This window comes from Pelophylax lessonae (genome assembly GCF_965119305.1).
Source record: "Pelophylax lessonae genome assembly, chromosome: 8".
Taxonomy (NCBI): domain Eukaryota; kingdom Metazoa; phylum Chordata; class Amphibia; order Anura; family Ranidae; genus Pelophylax; species Pelophylax lessonae.
Genome location: NC_138775.1, coordinates 10,522,317 through 10,546,357, shown reverse-complemented (window position 1 = coordinate 10,546,357; position 24,041 = coordinate 10,522,317). Strand labels below are relative to the sequence as shown.

The 24,041-nt window shown below is 43.9% G+C and overlaps 1 protein-coding gene across 2 annotated transcripts in view; it reads left to right on the top strand.

Annotated features, from left to right (window-relative positions):
* The window catches only part of RAD54L2 (RAD54 like 2), an 89,170-nt gene that overhangs the window by 21,051 nt on the left and 44,078 nt on the right, over nt 1–24,041 (top strand). For both annotated transcript variants that reach the window (XM_082264936.1, XM_082264935.1), the window contains exon 3: nt 6,987–7,152. In XM_082264936.1, the coding sequence (XP_082121062.1) occupies nt 6,987–7,152 (166 nt within the window). The remainder of the gene's footprint in view (nt 1–6,986; nt 7,153–24,041) is intronic.

Below are 24,041 nucleotides of genomic sequence, written 5' to 3'. Positions count from 1 at the left end.
CTCCTCATAATGGGCACAGCGGGTGTACAGACCCAGGAACTCAGCACAGGGATGATGGGAACCCCTCATAATGGGCACAGTGTGTGTACAGACCCATGAACTCAGCACAGGGATGATGGGAACCCCTCATAATGGGCACAGTGTGTGTACAGACCCATGAACTCAGCACAGGGATGGTGGGAACCCCTCATAATGGGCACAGTGTGTGTACAGACCCATGAACTCAGCACAGGGATGATGGGAACCCCTCATAATGGGCACAGCAGATGTACAGACCCGGGAACTCAGCACAGGGATGGGGGGAACCCCTCATAATGGGCACAGCAGATGTACAGACCCAGGAACTCAGCACAGGGATGATGGGAACCCCTCATAATGGGCACAGCAGGTGTACAGACCCGGGAACTCAGCACAGGGATGGTGGGAACCCCTCATAATGGGCACAGCGGGTGTACAGACCCAGGAACTCAGCACAGGGATGGTGGGAACCCCTCATAATGGGCACAGCGGGTGTACAGACCCAGGAACTCAGCACAGGGATGGTGGAACCCCTCATAATGGGCACAGCAGGTGTACAGACCCGGGAACTCAGCACAGGGATGGTGGAACCCCTCATAATGGGCACAGCAGGGGTACAGACCCGGGAACTCAGCACAGGGATGGTGGGAACCCCTCATAATGGGCACAGCAGGTGTACAGACCTGGGAACTCAGCACAGGGATGGTGGGAACCCCTCATAATGGGCACAGCAGGTGTACAGACCCGGGAACTCAGCACAGGGATGGTGGGAACCCCTCATAATGGGCACAGCAGGTGGAGAGACTCGGGAACTCAGCACAGGGAAAAATGTCCCAAACCTATCAGTTTAGAAACGTTCGTTCTCAGTACATTGTAATGCTGCCTTATCACATGGGGACATTGCTCAGATGTTGGTCGGGGATTACAGTCATAGTTGCTTATATAATGTCATTGTGACTTTTTATGTAACTGCCGAGGCTGCTAAACCTGCTTGCATAACATGAGAGAATGGAGATTTCTATCCCCAAATATTTCACAGAATGACTTCCTCCTCTCCCAGAATCCCCCCCACGAGTAATGGATTATTCACAGGAACATTTTTATTCCCATCTATATACTTTGTATTGGATTATACAGTTTAAATAAATACAACATAAAGAGCTATAAGTTATGAGGTCCTCACAGCTGAAATCCTCAGTTACAAAGTATGAATTCCAGATTTGTGAAGGTTAACAATGGACATCGTCTTTACATATACACTGGGGGGAAATAATGATCTGATCCCCTTAGTTTGCCCACCTACAAAGAAATGGCGGGTCTATAATTTTTATCATAGATGTATTTTATATGATAGAGACAGAATATCAACCAAAAATCCAGAAAAAAAATGACACAAATGTTATAAATGGAGTTGCAGTTCAGTGAGTAAAATAAGTATTTTATCCCCTTAGTAGTTGAAGTAAAACATGACTTAGTAGTTGGTGGAGAAACCCTTGTTGGAAGCACAGAGGTCAGACGTTTCTTGTAGTTGGTGACCAGGTTTGCACACATCTCAGGAGGGATTTTGGTCCACTCTTCTTTACAGATCTTCTATAGATCCTTAAGGTTTCTTGGCTGTCTCTTGGCCACTCGAAGTTTCAGCTCCCTCCATACATTTTCTATAGGATTAAGGTCTGGAGACCTTAATGTGCTTCATCTTGAGCCACTCCTTTGTTGCCTTGGCGGTATGTTTTGGGTCATTGTCATACTGGAAGACCCATCCACCACCCATCTTCAATGTTCTGGCTGAGGGAAGAAGGTTCTCATCCAAGATATTACAATCCATGGCCCCGTCCATTGGCCTCTCAATGCGGCAATGTTGGCTTCTACCTTTAGAGAAACAGCCCAAAAGCATAATGTTTCCACCTCCGTGTTTGACTGTAGTGATGGTGACTGTAGTGATGGTGACCGTAGGGATGGTGACCGTAGGGATGGTGACTGTAGGGATGGTGACCGTAGGGTTGGTGACTGTAGGGATGGTGACTGTAGGGATGGTGACTGTAGGGATGGTGACTGTAGTGATGGTGACTGTGGGGATGGTGACTGTGGGGATGGTGACTGTGGGGATGGTGACTGTAGGGATGGTGACTGTGGGGATGGTGACTGTGGGGATGGTGACTGTGGGGATGGTGACTGTAGGGATGGTGACTGTGGGGATGGTGACTGTGGGGATGGTGACTGTAGGGATGGTGTTCTTAGGGTCAGTCAGCATTTTTCTTCCTCCAAACACGACGAGTCGAGTTATTGCCAAAGAGCTCAATTTTGGTCTCATCAGACCACAGTACTTTCTCCAATCCTTCTCTGAATCATTTAGATGTTCATTGGCAAACTTCAGATGGGTCTGTACATGTGTCTTCCTGAGGAGGGGGACCTTGCGGGAGCTGCAGGATTTCAATCCATGGCGGCGTGTTATGTTACCAATGGTTTGTTTGGTCCCAACTGCCTTGAGATCATTCACAAGCTCCTCCCATGTAGTTTTGGGCTGATCCCGTTTCTCATGACCATCCTTACCCCATGAGGCGAAATCTTGCATGGAGCTCCATGCCAAGGGCGATTGATGTTTTTTTTGTAATTCTTCCGTTTGCAAATTATTCCTAGAACAGTTGTCTCCTTCTCATCAAGCTTCTTGCTGATGGTCTTGTAGCCCATTCCAGCCTTGTGCAGGTCTACAGTCTTCTCCCTGATGTCCTTTGACAGCTCTTTGGTCTTTCCCATGATTGTGCTTGACTGTAGGGTTGGTGACTGTAGGGTTGGTGACTGTAGGGTTGGTGACTGTAGGGTTGGTGACTGTAGGGTTGGTGACTGTAGGGTTGGTGACTGTAGGGTTGGTGACTGTAGGGTTGGTGACTGTAGGGTTGGTGACTGTAGGGATGGTGACTGTAGGGATAGTGACTGTAGAGATGGTGACTGTAGGGTTGGTGACTGTAGGGATGGTGACTGTAGACATGGTGACTGTAGGGATAGTGACTGTAGGGATGGTGACTGTAGGGTTGGTGACTGTAGGGATGGTGACTGTAGGGATGGTGACTGTAGGGATGGTGACTGTAGGGATGGTGACTGTAGGGATGGTGACTGTAGGGATGGTGACTGTAGGGATGGTGACTGTAGGGATGGTGACTGTAGGGACGGTGACTGTAGGGACGGTGACTGTAGGGACGGTGACTGTAGAGATGGTGACTGTAGGGATGGTGACTGTAGGGATGGTGACTGTAGGGATGGTGACTGTAGGGATGGTGACTGTAGGGATGGTGACTGTAGGGATGGTGACTGTAGGGTTGGTGACTGTAGGGATGGTGACTGTGGGGATGGTGACTGTAGGGATGGTGACTGTAGTGATGGTGACTGTAGAGATGGTGACTGTAGGGACGGTGACTGTAGGGATAGTGACTGTAGGGATGGTGACTGTGGGGATGGTGACTGTAGGGATGGTGACTGTAGTGATGGTGACTGTAGAGATGGTGACTGTAGGGACGGTGACTGTAGGGATAGTGACTGTAGGGATAGTGACTGTAGGGATGGTGACTGTAGGGATAGTGACTGTAGAGATGGTGACTGTAGGGTTGGTGACTGTAGGGTTGGTGACTGTAGGGTTGGTGACTGTAGGGATGGTGACTGTGGGGATGGTGACTGTAGGGATGGTGACTGTGGGGATGGTGACTGTAGGGATGGTGACTGTAGGGATGGTGACTGTAGGGACGGTGACTGTAGGGACGGTGACTGTAGTGATGGTGACTGTAGTGATGGTGACTGTAGGGATGGTGACTGTAGGGATGGTGACTGTAGGGATGGTGACTGTAGGGATGGTGACTGTAGGGATGGTGAGTGACTGTAGAGATGGTGTTCTTAGGGTCAGTCAGCATTTTTCTTCCTTTCAAACACGGAGAGTCGAATTAATGCCAAAAAGCTCAATTTTGGTCTCATCTGACCACAGCACTTTCTCCCAATCCTTCTCTGAATCATTTAGATGTTCATTGGCAAACTTCAGATGGGTCTGTACATGTGTCTTCCTGAGGAGGGGATCCTTGCGGGAGCTGCAGCATTTCAATCCATGGCGGCGTATTTTGTTACCAATGGTTTGTTTGGTCCCAACTGCCTTGAGATCATTCACAAGCTCCTCCAGTGTATTTCTGGGCTGATCCCTCACTTTTCTCATGACCATCCTCACCCCATGAGGAGAAATCTTCATGGAGCTCCAGGCTGAGGAGGGCGATTGATGGTTATTTTGTATTTCTTCCATTTGCAAATTATCCCTAGAACAATTATCTTCTTCTCACTAAGCTTCCTGCTGATGCTCTTGTAGCCGATTCCAGCTTTGTGCGGGTCTACAATCTTCTCCCTGACATTCTTTGACAGCTCTTTGGTCTTCCCATGATGATGATTGGAATGGAAGAAAGAGATTCTGTGGACAGGAGTCTTTTATACACATAACGAGTTGTTGTTAGGAGCGCTTTCTATCATTGACAGGACTAATCTGTGTACCACATAATGTAGCCAGTCTGTGGGAGGCAGAATTATTATTGGCTGGTCGGGGATCAAATACCTAATTTACTCACTGAACTGCAACTCCATTTATAACATTTATATCACGTGTTTATTCTGGATTTTTGGGTAATATTCTTTCTCTATCATTTGAAATACAGATATGATAACAATTATAGAGCAGGGATCCTCAAACTACGGCCCTCCAGCTGTTGCAGAACTACACATCCCATGAGACATTGTAATACTCTGACATTCACAGACATGACTAGGCATGATGGGAATTGTAGTTCCTGAAGAACTGGAGGGCCGTAGTTTGAAGACCCCTGATATAGACCCTTCATTTCTTTCTAAGTGGGCAAATTTACCAAATCTGCCGGAGATCAAAAAATATTTTCCCCACTGTGATAGTTTTCTATTCCAGACATTCACATCCGTCCCCTGAGGTGACACTGGAAGTCAGGAAGATCAATAAACGCTTCCTGTTTATTTAAACAACTTGTTAGAGTATAACTGGAGGCAAAACTTTTTTTTTGTTTTTTTTTTAGTTTTGGATGGGGTGGAGAGGGGTTAGAACACCTGGGGGTATTTATTGCTCTCTCTGTGCCCCCGTTAAAGCGTTTGTTACCCCCAACACTTCATATTCCTGATATGTCCTTGCTGTACTTGTATAAAGAAGTATCCTGATTTCTTTGTATTGCTTCCTTTTCTATGAAATCCCTGCCAGTCCCTCTGCTTTCCTGTTACAAACTGACCACACTAAGCAGGAGAACACAATGGTCAGTTCTCTAGCTGTGCTGGGAACTCGGCTTGCTCTCCTGCGATGGTCAGACTTGTCCTGACCCCCCCCCCCCCCCCACCTCCTGCACAGCCTTTCACTGTGGGAAGCTCAGTGTGCTGCTTCTCCTCCTCCCCCAGCTCTTATGCAGCTGAGAACAGAGGGAATGTGATCACTTATAAAAAAAAAAAAGGGGGGGGGAGGTATTTATAATGTTTTATTATATCTATACACAAATGTTTTGCCTTTCATTTCTATTTTAACCACTTACCGACCGCCCACCGCAGATGTACGTCATCACTTTGACGCTAAATAACGGGATTATGGCCGCAGATAATCGGTATTTTAAAAAACGGCGGGCGATCGGCTTTAAGATAAGGGTGGTCCCAGCGGCGGATTTGCGGCGGGATCACCCTTACAGTGCGGTGGAAGAGGTGCCCCCCCCTCCCGACACATCCCACTCGTTACACTTTAACCACTTCTCACCCGCCCAGCATCAAATGACGGTGGAGTGGAGCGGTGCGGCTATTGTTCTGGGACGCCATCATATGACGGCCCCCAGTGTGAACCTAGGCCCGAACTCTCTGCCACGGTATATGTCAGAGCTATATAAATGTATAATAATAGTATGTGACTGTGGGGGGACATTAGAGTGTAAGCTCCTCTGGTACAGAGACTGATGTGACTGTGGGGGAGGGGACATTAGAGTGTAAGCTCCTCTGGTACAGAGACTGATGTGACTGTGAGGGAGGGGACATTAGAGTGTAAGCTCCTCTGGTACAGAGACTGATGTGACTGTGAGGGAGGGGACATTAGAGTGTAAGCTCCTCTGGTACAGAGACTGATGTGACTGTGGGGGGACATTAGAGTGTAAGCTCCTCTGGTACAGAGACTGATGTGACTGTGGGGGGAGGGGACATTAGAGTGTAAGCTCCTCTGGTACAGAGACTGATGTGACTGTGGGGGAGGGGACATTAGAGTGTAAGCTCCTCTGGTACAGAGACTGATGTGACTGTGAGGGAGGGGACATTAGAGTGTAAGCTCCTCTGGTACAGAGACTGATGTGACTGTGAGGGAGGGGACATTAGAGTGTAAGCTCCTCTGGTACAGAGACTGATGTGACTGTGAGGGAGGGGACATTAGAGTGTAAGCTCCTCTGGTACAGAGACTGATGTGACTGTGAGGGAGGGGACATTAGAGTGTAAGCTCCTCTGGTACAGAGACTGATGTGACTGTGGGGGGACATTAGAGTGTAAGCTCCTCTGGTACAGAGACTGATGTGACTGTGGGGGGAGGGGACATTAGAGTGTAAGCTCCTCTGGTACAGAGACTGATGTGACTGTGGGGGAGGGGACATTAGAGTGTAAGCTCCTCTGGTACAGAGACTGATGTGACTGTGGGGGGACATTAGAGTGTAAGCTCCTCTGGTACAGAGACTGATGTGACTGGGGGGGAGGGGTCATTAGAGTGTAAGCTCCTCTGGTACAGAGACTGATGTGACTGGCTCAGTGATCTCTGTACAGCACTGCGGTATATGTCAGAGCTATATACATGTATAATAATAATGTGTGAGTGTGAAGTAGAATACTGTCCTCCTGTATATTGTATTGCTCTCCATCCTTGGTGAGCTCCATTCGGGGTTCTCACAATCTCTCTTTTTTCATCCTTTTAGAAAAGTCTCAGAGCGCTGCATTGGGCGCGGACAGCTCGGATCATGGCGGAGAGGACGAGGTTAAACAATCGGCTACCTCAGGCCAGAGCGGAGCGGAGGAGAAGGCCGGGAACGACGAGGCGATGAAGAGGATTCTTAAACCAACAAACCTGAGACGCAACATTCGGTGAGATGGGAGGGGAACACTTTAAGGGGGGATTTATGAAATCTAGAGTGTCTGTGCATAACAACCAATCCGCTTCCAACTTCTGTTAGCGGTAATTCCATCTTTTGAAACGTCACAGGTGTTACAATCATATTTATTTCATTTTTTTGGCAAGTGAACCGCGGGTTGTGGGTGCAATGCTCTGCAGGCTGCTAAGCAAAAAATAAATAATAAAGGCACTTTTTTTTTTTTTCCGGGAAAAAAACGTGCATTTATTTTTTTCTTTTATTTTAAAGGTGGACTTCGCTTTTAACCACTCAAGGACTGCCCCATGCAGATATACTGCGGCAGGGCAGCCCTCTGGCGAACAATCGCATACCTGTACGGGATTTCATGCACTGGGTCTAGGGCGTGCGTGTGCGCTGCCGGCGACCCGCCTCCGCTGGGATTGGACACAGCAGGAGCCAATCTGCTGGTCTGGCGGGTGCGATGTCCACCGGGACCCGCTGATCATTTACAGGAGAGGCAGAACGGCGGTCTGCCTATGTAAACAAGGTAGCTCGCCGTTCTGTCAGAGAGGGGAGGTGGAGATCTTGTGTTTCTGCTAAGCAGGAACACAAATCTCTGTCTTCCAGTTAAGCCATCCCCCACACAGTTAGCAAGCACTCCCTAGGAGCACACCTTAACCCTTCGATGATTATTATTATACAGAATTTATATAGCGCCAACAGTTTGCGCAGCGCTTTACAATATGAGGGAAGACAATACAGTTACAATACAATTCAAAACAGGAGGAACTAGAGGGTGCGGCTCGTTAGAGCTTACAATCTAGAATCACCCCTGATAGTAACCCCTTCCCTGCCGGTGTCATTAGTGCAGCGACAGTGCATTTTTTGGCACTGATCACTGTATTGGTGTCACTGGTCCCAAAAAAAGTGTCAGGTGTCCAATTTGTCTGGCACAGTGTCGCAGTCCTGCCAAAAATCGAGGATCGCCGACATTACCAGTAGAAAAAATAAAAAATAAATTTCTCACAGTTTGTGAATGCAATAACTTTTGCGCACACCAATCAATATACGTTTATTGGGATTTTTTTTTACCAAAAATATGTAGCAGAATACATATTGGCCTAAATTGATGAATAAATTCAATTTTTGCATTTTTTATTTTATATTTTTTATAGCATAAAGTAAAAAATAATTTTTTTTTTTTTTTTTTTTCAAAATTGTCGGTCTTTTTTGTTTATAGCGCAAAAAAATAAAAACTGCAGAGGTGATCAAAGGCAGGATCGGACAGCGGCGGATGTCGGACATGTTACCGCTGACATCCGCCGCTTCATAGGGGTGAACGGAGGGTCCAACTCCAGACCTTGTGAAAGGGACCTGAGAGTATTTAGTATTTCTGATTAGGGATCTGCGATTTTATAGGGACTTTATATAGGAAGGGAAAATAAACTTCCACATTCACCCTCCGAAACCCCAGAGGAAGCAAAACGAACACTAGTGACTGACTCAGTGATCTCTGTACAGCACTGCGGTATATGTCAGAGTTATATAAATGTATAATAATAATAGTGTGTGACTGGGGGGGACATTAGAGTGTAAGCTCCTCTGGTGCAGAGACTGATGTGACTGTGGGGGCACATTAGAGTGTAAGCTCCTCTGGTACAGAGATGGTTCTCTGTACTGCACTGCGGTATATGTCAGAGCTATATAAATGTATAATAATAATAATAACGTGTGACAGTGGGGGAGGGGACATTGGAGTGTAAGCTCCTCTGGTGCAGAGACTGATGTGACATACCGCAGTGCTGTACAGAGATCAATGAGCCAGTCACATCAGTCTCTGCACCAGAGGAGCTTACACTCTAACGTCCCCCCACACTCAGATCAGTCTCTGCACCAGAGGAGCTTACACTCTAATGTCCCCCCACAGTCACATCAGTCTCTGTACCAGAGGAGCTTACACTCTAATGTCCCCCCACAGTCACATCAGTCTCTACACCAGAGGAGCTTACACTCTAATGTCCCCCCACAGTCACATCAGTCTCTGTACCAGAGGAGCTTACACTCTAATGCCCCCCCCCCCCCCACAGTCACATCAGTCACTGTACCTGAGGAGCTTACACTCTAATGCCCCCCCACAGTCACATCAGTCTCTGTACCAGAGGAGCTTACACTCTAATGTCCCCCCACAGTCACATCAGTCTCTGTACCAGAGGAGCTTACACTCTAATGCCCCCCCCCCCCACAGTCACATCAGTCTCTGTACCAGAGGAGCTTACACTCTAATGTCCCCCCACAGTCACACACTATTATTATTATACATTTATATAGCTCTGACATATACCGCAGTGCTGTACAGAGATCACTGAGCCAATGTCAGAGCTATATAAATGTATGATAACAGTGTGTGATTGGGGGGGGGGGGGGGGCATTAGAGTGTAAGCTCCTCTGGTACAGAGAATGAAATCACTGGCTCAGAAAACTGCAGAGGTGATCAAATACCACCAAAAGAAAGCTCTATTTGTGGGGGGGGCATCAATTGTATTGGGGTACTGCGTCACACGTCAACACAATTGTCAGTTAAAGTAACGCAGTGCCGAATCTCCTGGTCATGAAGTGGGGGGTAAACCTTCCGGGGCTTAAGTGGTTACATTTGAAAATTGATAAAATTGAAGCCCCGCCCCCATTGTGGTATATAAAATTAGGTTGAAAAAAGACACAAGTCCATCTGGCTCAACCAATAAAAAAAAACAACAAATCAGAATGTATATACTGCAGCATTCAGTATGTAGAAATGTCTAATAACCGACAGGCAGTAGAGACCTTCCTAGTCTAACGCCATAGTGACTGCTCATTAATCATTTGTTACCATGACAACCCCAGTACCAGCATCACTTGTAAACTTTTGTATCTGGAGGATGCAGATTCCTATAATGCAGAGGATGCTGACAGCAGCCAAAAATCATACATCAAAGAATGAATGAATGAATGAATGGATCCATTCTGGAAACCTATAGGAAGACCTTATCTTACATTGACCTATCCCTGCTGCATCCGTCCCCATGCATGGTATAGTCTGCTCCGAACACTTCTTGGTTCGAATGCTAAATCGATCCAGCTGTTTGCTGGCGCTTTCTGTCCTTTGTTATTTTTTTACCAGATAGAATAATTGATAGGATGTGGCGTGCAACATATTCTTTTGTCTGGTGAAAAAGTAACTTTCATAGCATTATATACCGTATATACTCGAGTATAAGCCGACCCGAATATAAGCCGAGACCCCTAATTTTACCACAAAAAAGTGGGAAAACTTATTGACTCGTATAAGCCTAGGGTGGGAAATGCAGCAGCTACTGGACCCAACTGGACCACCACGAGACACAAAACAGAGGCTGCGGGCATGGTACAGGAGATGGCGCAGGTCATAGTACAGGCATTGCACAGGTCATGGTAAGGGCATGGCACAGGTGATGGTATAGGCATGGCACAGGTGATGGTATAGGCATGGCACAGGTGATGGTACAGGGATGTCACAGGTCATGTCACAGGTCATGTCACAGGTCATGTCACAGGTCATGTCACAGGTCATGTCAAAGGTCATGTCACAGGTCATGTCACAGGTCATGTCACAGGTCATGTCACAGGTCATGTCACAGGTCATGTCACAGGAGATGGTATAGGCATGTCACAGGTGATGGTACAGGCCTGTCACTGGTGATGGTACAGGCCTGTCACAGGTGATGGTACAGGCATGTCACAGGTGATGGTACAGGCCTGTCACAGGTGATGGTACAGGCCTGTCACAGGTGATGGTACAGGCATGTCACTGGTGATGGTACAGGCATGTCACTGGTGATGGTACAGGCCTGTCACTGGTGATGGTACAGGCCTGTCACTGGTGATGGTACAGGCCTGTCACAGGTGATGGTACAGGCATGTCACAGGTGATGGTACAGGCCTGTCACAGGTGATGGTACAGGCATGTCACTGGTGATGGTACAGGCATGTCACTGGTGATGGTACAGGCCTGTCACTGGTGATGGTACAGGCCTGTCACTGGTGATGGTACAGGCCTGTCACTGGTGATGGTACAGGCCTGGCACAGGTGATGGTACAGGCCTGGCACAGGTGATGGTATAGGCATGGCACAGGTGATGGTATAGGCATGGCACAGGTGATGGTACAGGCATGGCACAGTATGTACAGGCATGGCGCAGGAGATGCAGTGCTGCGGGCATGGTACAGGAGTATGTCCTGTACCATGCCCGCAGCACTGCATGAGGAAATGCAGGGGCTGCGGAGGAGTCTCACTTACTTGTCGGTGAGGCGCCTTCGATTTAAAAATCGCGCCGACAATACGTCACCGCAAATGCGCCGCCGATGCTCGGGAAAGCCCGAACACGTTCGGCTATTCCCGGGCATTCAGCACATGCGCAGTGACACGTCGACGCCGAACGGCGCCATTTTTAAAAAGACACTCTAGCCAGTGACTCGAGTATAAGCCGAGGGGTGCATTTTCAGCATGAAAAATCATGCTGAAAAACTCGGCTTATACTCGAGTATATACGGTACAGTGGGGAAAATAATGATTTGATCTACTGCAGGCTTTGTAAAATTTTTTCTATGATTTTATCATAATAGAGATAGACAATGAACCAAAAATCCAGAAATAACACAATACAAATGTTTTAAATGGAGTTGCAGTTCAGTGAGTAAAATAAGTATTTGATCCCCGACCAACCAATAATAATTCTGCATCCCATAGACTGGCTACAGTAGGTGGTCATGTGGTGCACAGATTAGTCCTGCCAATGTAAGAAGGCGCTCCTAACGACAACTCGTTATGTGTATAAAGGACACCTGTCCACAGAATCTTTCTTCCATTCAGCCCCCATTCACATAGGCGCGATTTGACTTGCGATTTCACAGGTCAAATCGCAGCCTATTGCCGGAAATGGCACCAATCGGGGCGACGTTGACTTTGCGGTTCTGCACTGATTTCCAAAAGTAGTTCCTGCACCACTTTTGGGGCCTTTGGAGGCCACTTTAATAGACCTCTGTGCATGAACCCGCAAGTCGCCCCTGAATCGTGCGAGTTCAGATGAAGTCTCACGATTTCAAAGCCGCGTTCAATGTGAACGAGGGCTCAAACCCTCACCATCATGGGCAAGACCAAAGAGCTAATGTAAAAGAGACAGCTTATTCAGCGCTATAATCTAAAAAAATGTGTAGTAAGAGCAGCTGAACACCGGTAAAGGTCAAAACTAACAAATCCCAATAAGAATAAAATACAATGAGGGTGCAGCGCTAAAATTGTATAAAATTCACATGGGTTACTACAAGTAAAGTCCAAAGCAATAAATATATATAAATATATATATAAGAGAGAGTCCTTAAACTTCACAAAGCCGAGCATGCAGATAAGGATTTAGGAGACCCGTGCTGTAAAGGATGAATATTGCACCACTTCATTCGTGACTCCATTACCAGAGTTAGTACAAGCCTCTCACCTCCATTATTTGACCAAAAAGGTCATTGCGCTTTGTATCAAAATACCGGATGGACTCCTGCTAACCCGATCTCCTATGCTTAGCCACCAGTTCCAGAAATCCCACAAAAAAAGATAATAGGGACATCTAGTGCTCTCCGTTTCATATAGTGTATTATTGCAAGGTAAAATCAAACTACTTACAAGGATGGCACTTTCCTAGTGCATACAGATCATTGGGCAAACATAACACACACTGTGCTCAGATGTTCGATCCCTTCGGAGCGTCGCGGGTGACGTCACAGCTCCTCCCCCGTTTGCCCGCTGATCTGTATGCACTAGGAAAGTGCCATCCTTGTAAGTAGTTTGATTTTACCTTGCAATAAAACACTATATGAAACGGAGAGCACTAGATGTCCCTATTATCTTTTTTTGTGGGATGCCAAACTGCTGAGTTATCTGGAACTGGTGGCTAAGCATAGGAGATCGGGCTAGCAGGAGTCCATCCGGTATTTTGATACAAATCGCAATGACCTTTTTGGTCAAATAATGGAGGTGAGAGGCTTGTACTAACTCTGGTAATGGAGTCACGAATTAAGTGGTGCAATATTCATCCTTTACAGCACGGGTCTCCTAAATCCTTATCTGCATGCTCGGCTTTGTGAAGTTTAAGGACTCTCTCTTATATATATATTTATATATATTTATTGCTTTGGACTTTACTTGTAGTAACCCATGTGAATTTTATACAATTTTAGTGCTGCACCCTCATTGTATTTTAAGACCAAAGAGCTGTCACAGGATGTCAGGTACAAGACTTGTTGTGCGTTTTGGTATAAAATTTGACTATTTTTAATTTATTACTAAAAGGCGGTGTCTGAACTATCAATAAAATTATGACGCAGTGCCTCCAGCCGATTACGGCAAATAACTTAATAACTAAGAAAAACCCAATCAATTTTGTTCAGACCTCCAATAATATACCACAATAATTTTCCCGAGTTCTTTTTTTTATCAGTTAATTTCTTTTTAAAAGCATATACCAATCTTAGTGAAACAGTCTACAATAGGGAATATATATATAAGAATATTTATTCGCAAGACATATTTTCACCATAAATGATCATACTTGAGTGACACAAAGAGATAACCTTACATAAGATACAAACTTAAAACGATAAATGCAATGTGATATTTAGCTAAACGATGAAAGTGAAATAAAGCAAGATTATGTTTTTCCCAGGTGTAGTATGAACCATAAATTAATATTCTATATAATCAGACCACAATAGTCTGCGAATCACATGGCCGAAAGTCATTCCACTGCAGATGAAATGAGAATAAGCCATGCAAAACGGAAGACGTAAAATCTCAAATAATGCGCTTAATCTGATATTAAAATGTTATAAAAACAAAAATCATCTCTTTAGAGAAAAATCTACATATGGTTTATACGGCTGGGATTGTACTTTCATTACCCTTTAAATAGGAAATGTAAAACATTTAAGGAAGTACATAAACAATATTGAATAATAATCAAGTAACAGCAAGGCATAATTACTATATTTAAAATGGCCGCTAATTTAGAATGGTAGTTACCAGGTTCCTTAAGAAGGCTGCATTTCCAAGATGGTGGCCAATTAGGGAGGAGTTTCGCTTGGCGTCCCTCAAAGGTTCAGATACATGGTGGACCAAGATGGCGTCTGTGTAGATGAGTCTATGCATGGCTGTTAGTAGTGTGTATGTTGTAAGTGTGATGTGTCTTGTGTGTGTCCGTTGTGTTGTGTTGTGTTCTGTTGTCTTCTATTACATCTCTGATTCCTTTTTATTTTGTGTTGAACAAAAGGGCAGTAAAAATTATCATAAGCCAAACCCAGTGGGAGGAACATTATTCCTATTGGTTGGAACATCTTATTCATTAACTGGTGATGTCATAGGGTGACACCTCTTGGTTAACCAGTATATTAAAATTAATTAAAGATTTCTCCATTTAAGACTATTATAAAAAACATAAATGTAATCATGCTCTCATCTATGACGTCCATTTAATCCACCAGGTATCTGAATAAAGATTAATCTGGATACCACCATTCTCATATTTAATATCTCTTATGTAATATATATATATATTGGATTTTACTCTTTAACCCAAGACTTCAATTAGTAGCAGTAAGAATTATATCGAAAAATATACGGTTATATATATATTGATACACAACAGCTTGTATATGTAACTTGTCCTATACATGGTTACTTCTGATCATAATATATTATCCATTTAGGCATTATTATGTTAACAACAGTACATTCATGATATGGGGACTGGATTATAAAATATGGGCGAAATGTCTGACCCTTTGACACTACTATATGATAGAATATAATGTACTTCTCAGTAGGAGGTTGTCATAACATCATAGTTCCATAACACCTTTTGTATATGATGGGGCAAAGATATCAATTTATGATTTTCTGAAATTCATTTTGAGATTTGCAGTTCTCATCAATCTAAGTGACAATGTTTATGTGACTCCGTGTAGATTTCAACAACTTTATCCCCCTGTTTGTGTTTAGGTAAATAAATGACAGATTCTAGTCTTTGTCCGTTTCCGTTTGTTTGTCTCCTCATGATATAGACAATAGCTTATCCTGCTTGTGGATGGGTGAACACAGGTGTTATCCTGAAATTGAGTTTCGCCCATTGTGTGAGTCATGGCCTGAACATAAAGTTTTACGACCTCTCTGGTTTTTCGTGTTTCAAGACCAGGGGAAGGATGTCTTATGTAAACCTTTTCCCCCAAAGGCCGATCCACCTGTGATAAGCGATTTATTTATCTGTCTTTCTGAGTATTGTATTTAAAAGTTTGTCAAACACAGTTTCCTTTCGGGGGGCAGATAACACAGCTTTTTATCTCAAAGTACATGCAAACAAAACCATCTCAACAATGGACGCAATGTGTGTTTCAAACTGAAAGAGTTTTGACTCAATATGTAGCAAGGTCAATGGAGGCCTCAAAGTTCACAATTCTTGACCTGTAATAATAAAAATGTATTTCTATTTCGCACTGAAAGTTTAACAAATCCCCCCTCCTTGGAAAAAGTGTGAAAAAAAAATGCCGTAGCCATTTGAAACATTTTTCCAAGGCAGACTCTTGAAGAAATAGGGCTTAAATCGGACTTTGACAGCTTTGTAGATAGGTATGGAATAGTTGAATGGGGTGTAGACACCTGCAAGTAGGTGTAGTGACTTCAGTAAACAAGCATGGTGACTCCGAGTGAGGTGTGGATCCAAGGGTGATCATCTGTTGGTCAGTGGAATGTGGATTTCTCCGGGCACTTTTGCCTTTGGCTGTCTTGACAGGTTCGTCTTGGTAGACCGGCCATCAGGGATATCCCGGGGTCCTTCACACTGTCACCCCCCTCGGGTGTCTCAGATACATCAGACTCTCGGTTTCCTGCTTACTTCCTGGGTCTCTTAGTCCTATAAAGGAAAATGGATTCCATGAGAAAATGATACACACAGTTTTCAGCCATAACTTTTAGTTGGGATTTCAATGTGAGGTTGGTATCCTGAGCTTCCTCCGAGTCCTCCTTTTATTCCATCGTGTGATCAATCTTTTATCTGACCACCATGGACGGTGAGACTATATATGCAACCTTTCCCAGAGGAGACTGACTTCTGGGGCTCATTAACATGGGGACGTATTCATCACCATGGATACCATACATTGAACAATTGAACAGTGATATACTATTTTGTTAGAATTTACCTTCTACTTGGGAGGAAAAAAATATAATATCCCCCCTTTGGGGCATCAATGCAATTCATGGTAGGCAACAAAACTACCTGACATTGAGGATTCTTCTTGGTTACCGTAATACCACCTTTAACCTCTTGACTTCATTACGTCATTAGGGTTTGATCCTCCTTGTATCACCGCCATTGGCGATTTTTCGAAACGTGCCCGCTTTGAGCGACCTGTTTGAGTCAGAGGGATGAAGTGACCACTGAAAAATAGGAGAGTAGTTATTATCTAACAACCAAGATCCCCCTGACAGGGATTTTCAGGATCCTCAATACTGTGACCTGGGGATAAAATGGTGTTAGAACCTCTGTCTCCTATGCATCCATTCAGTGTGTCCCTCTGATCCCTTGCTATTTGGGCATTTAAGGATTTTGTGGCCTTTGGCTGGCCACAAGATTTGTTCCTAAAGAGGAATTATTTTAGTTCGGGCTACAGTGCCCTGAGTGAACCAAGTGATCATCCGACCCACCTTGGCATCTACTCTGCTGAAAAATCTTTTCAGAAATAGAATTATTGGCTTTTTTTTTTTTTTTTTTTATTTGGCTCCGCTTCCTGCGGTGCCTATGTCTCTCGGGTACAGACAGATGGGACAGATCCCCATCAGAACCATTTGCTCGGTTCTGGCGGGGTCTGGGCCTTAATGTCTGTTCATCTTCCCGAGGATTTTGGGGAGCCCTAAGATGGGGCAAATCCCTATTTATTTGTGGGGTCCCCCTCTCTTGTTGAGGATTTTTGGCATAGCGAGGATTTCCATTCTCAAGGGTGAATTGGGCTCTTTGGGGATACTCCCTGGAGATTCTTTTAACCCTTGGGCCCTGTCCCCTTGGAAGGAAATCCTAAAATGGCCTCTGTTCCCCCCTCCTTATTTGTGGGGTGTCCGGTGTCCTCCTTGAGGTATCCAGTATAAAATCTTGCTCCTTTTTATTTTTATTTATTTATTTATTTTTAGTGTTAAGGTTGAGGAGAAAGGTGTGTTTCTGCCACAATTTTGGTGACAGGCTCACGCCTTTCTTTGTTCACTGGTCTGTTGGATGGAGTGCAAATTGTCGCTCTCTTTTGCCAACCATTCCAGTGAACACCCCAACTTGTAGTCCCTGGCCAAACTTATTTTTATGTACCTGGCCGATGCCTCAAAGCACAGGGTTTTAAATTCTGGATGGTTGTACTCAGACTCCTCCATTGAAGGGTGTTAGGCACTTTTGAGTACAGTACAGCAAAAATTCAGTGGGCTTTGGTGCTGTGTACATTTTAAATTATATATAGCAGCTCTAGCAGCGTTAAGGATTTTTTTTTTTATGTGTGGGCCGACTTTTAAATTACATCCTTGAGGCACAACACAGAAAGGCTGTTTTCATAGGCCTCAAAATGATTAGTAATATCTAAGGACCCTGTCTTAATAAAAATCGGGACAGTACTCTTTTAAAACAAACTTTTTAAATTCTAGAGGTGTATGGTATCTTTTTAGGGGTGCTAGTCTTTTTGCGGTGACCTGATATGACTCATACCTAGTTATGCATGGCTGCCCAATTTCTGCCCTCCTATCTTAGGAATATGGCTGGGGTAGGACGTGGACTCTTTGCCTGACTCTCCCCCCCTTGTCTGGGTCATAACCATCAGACTGGGAGTCATATCTGGGTCTAATTAATTACTTCATTTTATTTATAATGCAGGACTGATAAGCAGTACCCTTTTGTATGGACACCATAACCTTTTTGAACTCTCCTATTTATTTATTTATGAATTCCTGTCCTTACTGGAACTGTTACATTTTTATTTTTATTTATTTATTTTTTTAAATTTTCCACTGCTGGTTACTCGGCAACTTAATTTTTAACTACTGGTTACTCGGCAACTTCCGCTATTAAAAAAAACATTTTTCCTTGCTCAAAACTTCCTACTTATTGCATTAATCGTTTACATTGCTCTTTCAAATGGTTGCTTATATTACAGCTTTCTGAATAAAACTTCTGCCACAGTTCTACTTTTTCCTACAGTTTCGTGCTACATTCTCTTAACCTATGTGTCCCAATAGAGGTCACTTTCACCTGCTCAAGGAGGTTCCTTATCTCACTTCTTATTATTTGGAGTGGAGATTAGAACTTTACTAAATTCCTTTTTGCTGAGCCTTATGGTGCAGTTCCTCACAGAGATACAGTAAGATTGGCCATGATTCTAAAAGTATGTGATCACGCTTCCTGACGTCTTTGGGGTTAGAGAAGCTTTTGGTGAGTTCATACATCAGGTTTTCCCCTACCCACGTCTGGTGCCCATTTTTGGCCCGACTTTTTCTGAGGATTTTGGTATGACTCCAACTAGCCTATACATATACCACCATTTTAGACTCAGAGAGGTGTCTCTACATATTCTAGATCTGTGCCGAATCTACTGGGGCTGTGGGATTGACATCTAGCCAGAGTTGGCAGCGTGAACCTTACCTTATGTAGACATTTTAGGGCATTACTATCAATATTCACAATTAAATAATTAAAAAAAAAATTATTAAAAAAAAATTCTATTTTTTTTTTTTTTTTTGCAAAGTTATGAATTATGTCACCATGATCAAAATTATGATTGGTATATGTAAGAAATTAATGATATCTCAGCAGTGCAACTCCATTTAATATGTAAGAAATTAATGATATCTCAGCAGTGCAACTCCATTTAATATGTTGTGCGTTTTGGTATAAAATTTGACTATTTTTAATTTATTACTAAAAGGCGGTGTCTGAACTATCAATAAAATTATGACGCAGTGCCTCCAGCCGATTACGGCAAATAACTTAATAACTAAGAAAAACCCAATCAATTTTGTTCAGACCTCCAATAATATACCACAATAATTTTCCCGAGTTCTTTTTTTATCAGTTAATTTCTTTTTAAAAGCATATACCAATCTTAGTGAAACAGTCTACAATAGGGAATATATATATAAGAATATTTATTCGCAAGACATATTTTCACCATAAATGATCATACTTGAGTGACACAAAGAGATAACCTTACATAAGATACAAACTTAAAACGATAAATGCAATGTGATATTTAGCTAAACGATGAAAGTGAAATAAAGCAAGATTATGTTTTTCCCAGGTGTAGTATGAACCATAAATTAATATTCTATATAATCAGACCACAATAGTCTGCGAATCACATGGCCGAAAGTCATTCCACTGCAGATGAAATGAGAATAAGCCATGCAAAACGGAAGACGTAAAATCTCAAATAATGCGCTTAATCTGATATTAAAATGTTATAAAAACAAAAATCATCTCTTTAGAGAAAAATCTACATATGGTTTATACGGCTGGGATTGTACTTTCATTACCCTTTAAATAGGAAATGTAAAACATTTAAGGAAGTACATAAACAATATTGAATAATAATCAAGTAACAGCAAGGCATAATTACTATATTTAAAATGGCCGCTAATTTAGAATGGTAGTTACCAGGTTCCTTAAGAAGGCTGCATTTCCAAGATGGTGGCCAATTAGGGAGGAGTTTCGCTTGGCGTCCCTCAAAGGTTCAGATACATGGTGGACCAAGATGGCGTCTGTGTAGATGAGTCTATGCATGGCTGTTAGTAGTGTGTATGTTGTAAGTGTGATGTGTCTTGTGTGTGTCCGTTGTGTTGTGTTGTGTTCTGTTGTCTTCTATTACATCTCTGATTCCTTTTTATTTTGTGTTGAACAAAAGGGCAGTAAAAATTATCATAAGCCAAACCCAGTGGGAGGAACATTATTCCTATTGGTTGGAACATCTTATTCATTAACTGGTGATGTCATAGGGTGACACCTCTTGGTTAACCAGTATATTAAAATTAATTAAAGATTTCTCCATTTAAGACTATTATAAAAAACATAAATGTAATCATGCTCTCATCTATGACGTCCATTTAATCCACCAGGTATCTGAATAAAGATTAATCTGGATACCACCATTCTCATATTTAATATCTCTTATGTAATATATATATATATTGGATTTTACTCTTTAACCCAAGACTTCAATTAGTAGCAGTAAGAATTATATCGAAAAATATACGGTTATATATATATTGATACACAACAGCTTGTATATGTAACTTGTCCTATACATGGTTACTTCTGATCATAATATATTATCCATTTAGGCATTATTATGTTAACAACAGTACATTCATGATATGGGGACTGGATTATAAAATATGGGCGAAATGTCTGACCCTTTGACACTACTATATGATAGAATATAATGTACTTCTCAGTAGGAGGTTGTCATAACATCATAGTTCCATAACACCTTTTGTATATGATGGGGCAAAGATATCAATTTATGATTTTCTGAAATTCATTTTGAGATTTGCAGTTCTCATCAATCTAAGTGACAATGTTTATGTGACTCCGTGTAGATTTCAACAACTTTATCCCCCTGTTTGTGTTTAGGTAAATAAATGACAGATTCTAGTCTTTGTCCGTTTCCGTTTGTTTGTCTCCTCATGATATAGACAATAGCTTATCCTGCTTGTGGATGGGTGAACACAGGTGTTATCCTGAAATTGAGTTTCGCCCATTGTGTGAGTCATGGCCTGAACATAAAGTTTTACGACCTCTCTGGTTTTTCGTGTTTCAAGACCAGGGGAAGGATGTCTTATGTAAACCTTTTCCCCCAAAGGCCGATCCACCTGTGATAAGCGATTTATTTATCTGTCTTTCTGAGTATTGTATTTAAAAGTTTGTCAAACACAGTTTCCTTTCGGGGGGCAGATAACACAGCTTTTTATCTCAAAGTACATGCAAACAAAACCATCTCAACAATGGACGCAATGTGTGTTTCAAACTGAAAGAGTTTTGACTCAATATGTAGCAAGGTCAATGGAGGCCTCAAAGTTCACAATTCTTGACCTGTAATAATAAAAATGTATTTCTATTTCGCACTGAAAGTTTAACAGACTGTAGACCTGCACCAGGCTGGAATGGGCTACAAGACCATCAGCAAGAAGCTTGGTGAGAAGGAGATAATTGTTGGAGCGATTATTCACAAATGGAAGAAATACAAAATATCCATCAATCACCCTCAAGGCCCGTACACACGTACCGATCGTCGGCATACAAACGTCGGTGGACGAAGGATCTGCCGATTGTACGCTTGTTAGTATGGTGCCTCCGACAGATGTCTGCGCACAATCCGCGGACAAAAGTCTTTCTTGCAAACATGAAAATATTTGTATGCCGACACCAGAACGGACGATTGTTCGCCTGTCAGTACACAATTCGGCCGACAGACCGCAGATTTGCAAGACTGGGCATGCTCAGAAAATAGAAAACACAGGGAAAGTTAACCATTACATGACATCACTTCTGCAGTCGGCGGACAAAATTCTTGTGCTGTCCTTGTGCTGTCTTTGCACTTTTCAGCAGACACCGACATCCCGGGGAGAAAAGAGGAACATTTGTAAGCCGACCATCGGTACGTGTGTACGGGGCTTAAGTCTGGAGCTCCATGCAAGATTTCGCCTCATGGGGTAAGGATGATCAGGAGAAAAGTGAGGGATCTTCTCAGAACTACATGGGAGGAGTTTGTGAATGATCTCAAGTCAGTTGGGGCCACAGTCATCAAACAAACCATTGGTAACACAATATCCCACCATCAATTGAAATCCTGCAGCTCCCGCAAGGTCCCCCTCCTCAAGAAGGCACATGCACAGGCCTGCCTCAAGTGTGCCAATGAACATCTAAATGATTCAGAGAAGGATTGGGAGAAGGTGCTGTGGTCCGGTGAGACCAAAATTGAGCTCTTTGGCATTAACTCGCCATGTTTGGAGGAAGAAAAATGCTGACTATGACCCTAAGAACACCATCCCTACAGTCATCATCCCTACAGTCACCATCCCTACGGTCCCCATCGCTACGGTCCCCATCGCTACGGTCCCCATCGCTACGGTCCCCATCGCTACGGTCCCCATCGCTACGGTCCCCATCGCTACAGCCACCATCCCTACAGTCACCATCCCTACAGTCACCAACCCTACAGTCACCATCCCTACAGTCACCATCCCTACAGTCACCATCCCTACAGTCACCATCCCTACGGTCACCGTCCCTACGGTCACCGTCCCTACGGTCCCCATCGCTACGGTCCCCATCGCTACGGTCCCCATCGCTACGGTCCCCATCGCTACAGCCACCATCCCTACAGTCACCATCCCTACAGTCACCAACCCTACAGTCACCATCCCTACAGTCACCATCCCTACAGTCACCATCCCTACAGTCACCATCCCTACGGTCACCGTCCCTACGGTCACCGTCCCTACGGTCCCCATCGCTACGGTCCCCATCGCTACGGTCCCCATCGCTACGGTCCCCATCGCTACGGTCCCCATCCCTAAAGTCACCATCCCTACAGTCACCATCCCTACAGTCACCATCCCTACGGTCACCATCCCTACGGTCACCGTCCCTACGGTCCCCGTCCCTACGGTCCCCATCGCTACGGTCCCCATCGCTACGGTCCCCATCGCTACGGTCCCCATCGCTACGGTCCCCATCGCTACAGTCACCATCCCTACAGTCACCATCCCTACAGTCACCATCCCTACAGTCACCATCCCTACAGTCACCAACCCCACAGTTACCAACTCTACAGTCAAGCACAGAGGTGGAAACATGATGCTTTGGGGCTTCTTCTCTGCTAAAGGTAGAGGCCAACTTTGCCTCATTGAGGAGCCAATGGATGGGACCATGTATTGTAAAATTTTGGATGAGAACCTTCTTCCCTCAGCCAGAAAACTGAAGATGGGTGGTGGATGGGTCTTTCAGCATGACAATGACCCAAAACATATCACCAAGGCAACAAAGGAGTGGCTCAAGAAGAAGCGCATTAAGGCCATGGATTGGCCTAACCAGTCTCCAGACCTTAATCCTATAAAAAATTTATGGAGAGAACTGAAAATTGGAGTTGCCAAGTGACAGCCAAGAAACCTTCTAGATTTAGAGAAGATCTGTAAAGAAGAGTGGACCAAAATCCCTCCTGAGATGTGTGCAAACCTGGTCACCAACTACAAGAAACGTCTGACCTCTGTGCTTCCAACAAGGGTTTCTCCACCAACTACTAAGTCATGTTTTGCTTGGGGATCAAATACTTATTTTACTCCCTGAACTGCAACTCCATTTATAACATTTGTATCGTGTGTTTTTTTCTGGATTTTTGGTTGATATTCTGTCTCTATCATTTAATCACTTCCGGACCGCCTGCCACAGTTTTTGGTCGGTACTTTGACGTTAAATACCAGTGTTATGGCAGCATATATCAGCCATAACCCCGGTATTTTTTACAGGGCTGGGGTCTCCTCTTTCACATAAAAGTGGTCACAGTGGCAAATTCACCACAGGATCACTTTTATGGCCCCCTTGCCGCTTCCCAGTAATTTTCCCCACTTAACCGAAGCCGTCGGTAGCGGGGAAAACCATCCGGTTCTCTCAGGTGCTGTGCAGGAAGTCGAGTGAGGGCAAGACAAGATGGCCCCCACTCCACTCTATGGCCTTGGAGGATCAGAGCGACGTCATACTTTGCTTTCTCCCAACGGCTTTAAAGAGCCTATTTTTTTTTCTTTCTGAAAAAAAACATATTTTT